This window comes from Mytilus galloprovincialis, chromosome 6, assembly GCF_965363235.1.
Source record: "Mytilus galloprovincialis chromosome 6, xbMytGall1.hap1.1, whole genome shotgun sequence".
Classification (NCBI taxonomy): domain Eukaryota; kingdom Metazoa; phylum Mollusca; class Bivalvia; order Mytilida; family Mytilidae; genus Mytilus; species Mytilus galloprovincialis.
The window spans coordinates 79,669,599-79,675,598 of record NC_134843.1 but is presented as its reverse complement, the minus strand read 5'-3'; the positions used below and the strand labels follow the sequence as shown (position 1 = coordinate 79,675,598).

Sequence of the window (6,000 nt, the reverse complement as noted above, 5' to 3'; positions counted from 1 at the left end):
TACAAATGTATCAGGTAACGTTTTTTTCATATCAAATATTAAAAATGATTGAGTGTTAAATTCCTCCCTATATTTGTTGATATGTTGATAAATATACATTTTATTCAAAGTCTCATGCCAACAAGACCGGAACAGGAAGTAGATCTGGAAAAAAAGTTAACGATTTTGAGTTCATTAGTAGAATAAAAAATTCGGGAAAATTTTCCCGATTTTTTTTTTTTTTTTCATTTTTTTTTTTATTGATTTTTCTACCGTAATTGGGGACTTCGTCCCCATAATAAAGTATATTAAAAAAAGTTTAATTTTTTATTTTGATTGATTTCAGTCTCTTGCTCGGCTAGACATGCAGCATTTAAATATATGAGTTGTCTCATTGTTTAAGCCCTATTATTATCTATTAATGTCTATACCATGTACCTTGGTATTTAATAAGTTTTTGCACTGGAAATCATACCACATCTCCTTACGGAAGCAAGTTAACTCGTACCAACGGAAACTCGTACCATGTTAACTCGTACCAAAAAAGTTAACTCGTACCAACGTAAAGTCGTACCACTGGGAAGTCGTACCATTAAAAATATATTAAAAAATACGAATGTTTTGTGATGTTTTTTCGTGAGGCAGTGAAATAAAGGTCTTATCACCCAACAGCCTAGGATACAGCCCTCGGACGTTAATCGGCATAACACTCCCCATGATACAATGGTTTTGGAGTGCATGTTAACGCAGGTACGCCAACTACTACGTCTATCTGTACGGCATTGATTGGTTTCTGTCATCTTAAGTAGTAAGTCGTTGATATCTAACTGTAAACCCTCATCGAAGATAGCGGGTACAGGAGAGCTGGCCCAGCACGTCCGTTCAGCTGTAATGACTGAGATGTGACTGGATTGAATGGATGTTAATGCCAAGTCTATATCTAATACACATGGAACATTAGCTACAGATTGGTCATTGTACTTTCAAATTATATACATTTTACAGACTTTATTCATAATTAAACACCAATCAAATGCATTTAAATAAGTTGGTACGAGTTAGCAGTGGTACGAGTTTACATTGGTACGAGATTTTTTTTAGTGGTACGAGTTGACGTTGGTACAAGTTTACATTGGTACGGGTTAACTATAATTCCTCCTTACTTATTTTGGACGTTGTGGTGTATGAAACAAAAAGTGTAAGGGAGGATTTTTGTCAAACCAGAAAACCTTAGTGTCGTAAAATGTTATTGTTGGGGACTTTTTGAAGAGGTTGTTATCTAAAGCAAAATTATAATTTTTTTTTGGAAATAATAAAGAAATCCAATAGTAAACTTTAAATAATAAACCAGATAATAAAACGGTTTTTACGACATGGAGCGACAACCGAAAATACTGTTCAGCGGCAAGTATAAACTTGCAATCTAAAATGAAACATACCATCAACACCAACAAATCTAACAGGTTAAGCACTCAATGATTATGCTGTCACAACAGCTGTAGGTACCATACTTCATTGGGTCCACCATCGACTGTTTGTCAGTCTGATTTAAAAAATATATATATATTTTGCAGTTTTCAGTTTGGCTTCAACTTCAAGTTTCAACCTATGACATCTACAAACATCTCTTATTTATGATATAAGACAGGTGCTTCCTGGTTATTTCATGAAAGGATAACACATTATTGTTTAACTTATCATCTTATTTTCTTTTTGGTAAACTAATATGAGGCAGGCATTACCTGTAAATGTGGACCAAGTCTGTATGAATTATTTTTTTGTAACTTAAATATTTGTTTAAAAAAAGAAACGGAAATACTGTAACGTTTCCAATTTTGGTTCTATTGTTAGGGATTTTAGTTGTGACGTTACTTAAGTTATGATGTCATATGCAATGTAAACAAAGAAACACTATCATCGGGTAACATTTTTTCATATCAAGGAATTATTAGAAATGAAATTGGTATTGCGTTCCTTCCTATTTTATACTAGACTGATAAATATATATTATACTCAAAGTTTCATACAAACGAGACTGGAGAAAAGGAAGTACATTGTAGATTTCTGCGCAGATGCGGGAATTCAAAACATGACATCAAAAAAATTGAACGATTTTGAGTTCATTAGTACAATGAAAATTTCGGGAAAATTTTCGCGATTTAAAAAAAAAAAAAATTTATTGATTTTTCTACTGTTATTGGGGACGTCCCCATATAAAGATTTGTTGGAAAAATTTGTATCCACTGCCACTGGCACTTGGACTTTTATAAATTTAAACTATTGACTTTAATATACATTGTCGTTGTAATGATTTTTGAACTTATATGAGGCAGGTATAAGGGGACCAAGTCTGTATGAATATTTTTTTTTGATTCAAACATTTTAACTTCAAAATGGTTAAAAAAGACATGGAGATGCCATAACATTTCCAATTTTGGTTCTGTTGTAAGTGATTTTAGTTGTAAGGTTAATTATATGGGGACGAAGTCCCCAATTATGGTAGAAAATCAATAAAAAAAAAAAATCGGGGAAATTTTCCCGAATTTTTATGCCCCACCTACGATAGTAGAGGGGCATTATGTTTTCTGGTCTGTGCCTCCGTTTGTCTGTTCATCCGTTCGTTTGTCCGTTCGTTCGTCCCGCTTCAGGTTAAAGTTTTTGGTCGAGGTAGTTTTTGATGAAGTTGAAGTCCAATCAATTTGAAACTTAGTACACATGTTCCCTATGATATGATGTTTCTAATTTTAATGTCAAATTAAAGTATTGACCCCAATTTCATGGTCCACTGAACAAAGAAGAAGATAGTGTGAAGCTCAGGTTAAAGTTTTTGGTCAAGGTAGTTTTTGATGAAGTTGAAGTCCAATCAACTTGAAACTTAGTACACATGTTAACTATGATATGATCTTTCTAATTTTAATGCCAAATTAAAGTATTGACCCCAATTTCACGGTCCAGTGAACATGTAAAATGATAGTGCGAGTGGGGCATCCATGTACTATGGACACATTCTTGTTCAATCTACTAACGAACTCAAAATCATTAACTTTTTTTCAGATCTACTTCCTGTTCGGTCTTGTTTGCATGAGACTTTGAATAAAATGTATATTTATCAACAATTATAGGAAGGAATTCAACACCTAATCATTTTTAATAACTGTTTGATATGAAAAAAACGTTACCTGATAACAGCGTTTCTTTGTTTACATTTAGTATGACGTCATAACTTAAATAACGTCACAACTAAATCCCTAACAACAGAACCAAAATCGGAAACGTTACGATATTTCTGTTTCTTTTATCATCATGTTTCAATTAAAAAAAAATTAGTACAGACTTCGTCCCCATTCACAGGTAATGCCTGCCTCATATTATTACATGTATGACATCATATTCAATATAAACAAAGAAATGCTATCATCAGGTAATGTTTTTTAATCAAAGAATTTGACAAAGAGCCCGGAAAAAGGAAGTAGATTTCTGCGGAAATCCTGGAAAAAAGTCTGAAAACAAAAAAGTTAACGATTTTGAATTCATTAGTAGAATGTAAAATTCAGGAAATTTTCCCGATTTTCTTTTTTTTTTTTTATTGATTTTTCTACCGTAATAGGGGACTTCGACCCCATAATATCAATTTTCACTGCTGAATTTTTATTCAAGTGTATGCTTTTTATTTATATATTTATAAATTTATAAATCATGTTCTGTCAAATGTTTTTAGGTATCTAGATTTTTTGTCAAGGCTTACTACAAATTTTTTATTTCCTATTACTATGTGATTTTTTAATTTGTATGTCAAAAAACCGTGTCATCAGTTTTTGTATGAAAATCAAATATTATACTGCAACCAATTAAAACCCCAGAATTACAGGCTCCTAACTTGGGACAGGCACATATCATTTGCGTATAGAACGTGGAGGGGTTAACATGTTAACCAAGACTTAAACCCTTTCATAACCTGGAACAATAGTGTAATAGCACAACATAGGATCAATCTGTAAAAATCAGTTGAAAGAGTTTTGAAACAGCTTGAAAAAGTTTAGAATTATGACACATGAGTCTTAGATAGAAGAAGTTGTGGTGTAAGTGCCAATGACACAACTCTCTATCAGGGCTTCCAAAAATATTTGAGCCAGCCGGACATTTTATATCTGATCCGGATTTTAAACCCTTAATACTAAGTCACAAAAAGGGATTATGGTAATCAGTTGGCCATCCCAATGATTGACATTAGATTAAAAATAAACGATAATAAACTTTACTTTGATATAGGTCTGATATTTTGACATAAACTGTTAAATTGGTAGTGCATCATTCGAAGTGTACACATCAGCATGCTCATATCTGGCTGCCTGAGACTCTTTATTCATGCAAAATGACATTGTCAAAAACTTTACACTTGTTTTTAAAATCAAATTTTCCTAAAAAACAGATGTTGACTTGACAATAGTAAAACATGGACCAGAAAGGAAAGGGATAAAATCCGTGTATATACACAAAGCACCATTGAGTGAAGAAGCTCTTTCCACGTTATTTCTTCAACAAAATACTTGAAATAAACGTTAGGTACAGGTATCAATGATAATTTTAACATTTTTGAAGAAATGTAGGATGCATAATTAAATTTCCCACATGTGCACATGTGTTCTAGTTCTTACGACATACCGGTAGTTCTGACGATTTTTCATTTAAAATCTTTTTTAATTTTTCATCAAATCATGTCTTTAAACTTTTTTCTTATGATTTTAATCTTTTGGACTAAATCATTTAGATACAAACCGCTGAAATATAAGAAAATAATTGTGAATAGACTGATCAATTTATACAATGTCCGGTAGGGAAAATAGTTTACCTGTCACCTGAACAGGTCGATTTTAGCTGTCCAACAACTAATTTGCCTTGATTAAATTTAGAAAGTATTGATGTAGAGATTAATTTTTTTATAGTAATTAATCATCATGTCACTTTTATGACCAGACATGTGTGGCTGTTAAAGGCAAAAGGTTGGGTCAAAAAGATCGTGATTTGTGTTAAAAAGACCGTCTCATAAGAAAGCCTTGAAAACTAAAAAAGTAGATGACTTTTTCATGCTTTGCCCAACCAGACTTTTACCAGACAATATATAATTGTCCGGAATTTATAACCATTTTGGAAGCCTTGCTCTCTATCCATTTAATAATTTGTAAATGTAATTCATTATAGCTGAAAGTACGGTCTTCAACTCAGAGCTTTGACTCACACTCAACTGCTAGCTTTAATAGGCCCCACAAATGACTAGTGTAAAACCATTTAAATGGGAAACCAACGTTCTAATCTATACAAAAAACTGATAATGTAATCTTGTATTTTTCAGGCTGAAATCTGCATGCTTTGTAATATGATTTAACCATAATGTATGATACAGATGGCCATGAACTGTGTTTGATTGACTCTGGTGTAAAATCTCTCCTAAATGTTCCAATCCGACCTAACTTACAGGTCATTAATTTACATAGCAACTTCATACAGCGGATTGAAAACCTACAAAATGTGTACCAGTTGAAACATTTAGACCTCTCATCAAATCAACTGACCTATATTGAAGGACTGGAAGGGTTGGCCTCATTGAGGACATTAAATTTATCCTGTAATTTCCTGAGCGATGTCAGAGGATTAGCTGGACTGAGGTTAGTTAACATTAATAATGCAAAAAAGTCCTTTTAGGAAATCATTTACATGTATAAATGCATAAATAATTTTTCAATCTGATCATATTTGAAATTATGCATATGTATTTTCAGAAATATAGAATTTTGTGCATGTATAAAAGATCTTTCTTCCTTTTTCTAGAAGAAAAAACAGCATATATAGTCACTACATTTAAAGTTGTAATTCAGCCATAGTTATGGACATTATTTACATGTGATGCATATGAAAGTAATTAAGAATTTTACTATAAATACCATTATAGTATACGTACAATAAAATGGATTCTTTTCATTTTATGTAGTTTTATTATAGTTTCTTTTTGAAAAGAATGAAAAG

At 32.0% G+C, this 6,000-nt stretch overlaps 1 protein-coding gene across 2 annotated transcripts in view; it reads left to right on the top strand.

Annotated features, from left to right (window-relative positions):
* Positions 1-1,350: 1,350 nt before the first annotated feature.
* Positions 1,351-6,000, top strand: part of LOC143080448 (leucine-rich repeat and coiled-coil domain-containing protein 1-like) — a 99,732-nt gene continuing 95,082 nt past the window's right edge. Inside the window, exons 1-2 of one of the 2 annotated variants that reach the window (XM_076256301.1) lie at positions 1,351-1,477; positions 5,330-5,642. In XM_076256301.1, the coding sequence (XP_076112416.1) occupies positions 5,368-5,642 (275 nt within the window). In that variant the 5' untranslated portion in view covers positions 1,351-1,477; positions 5,330-5,367. The remainder of the gene's footprint in view (positions 1,478-5,329; positions 5,643-6,000) is intronic. The other variant, XM_076256302.1, reaches the window with a different exon arrangement.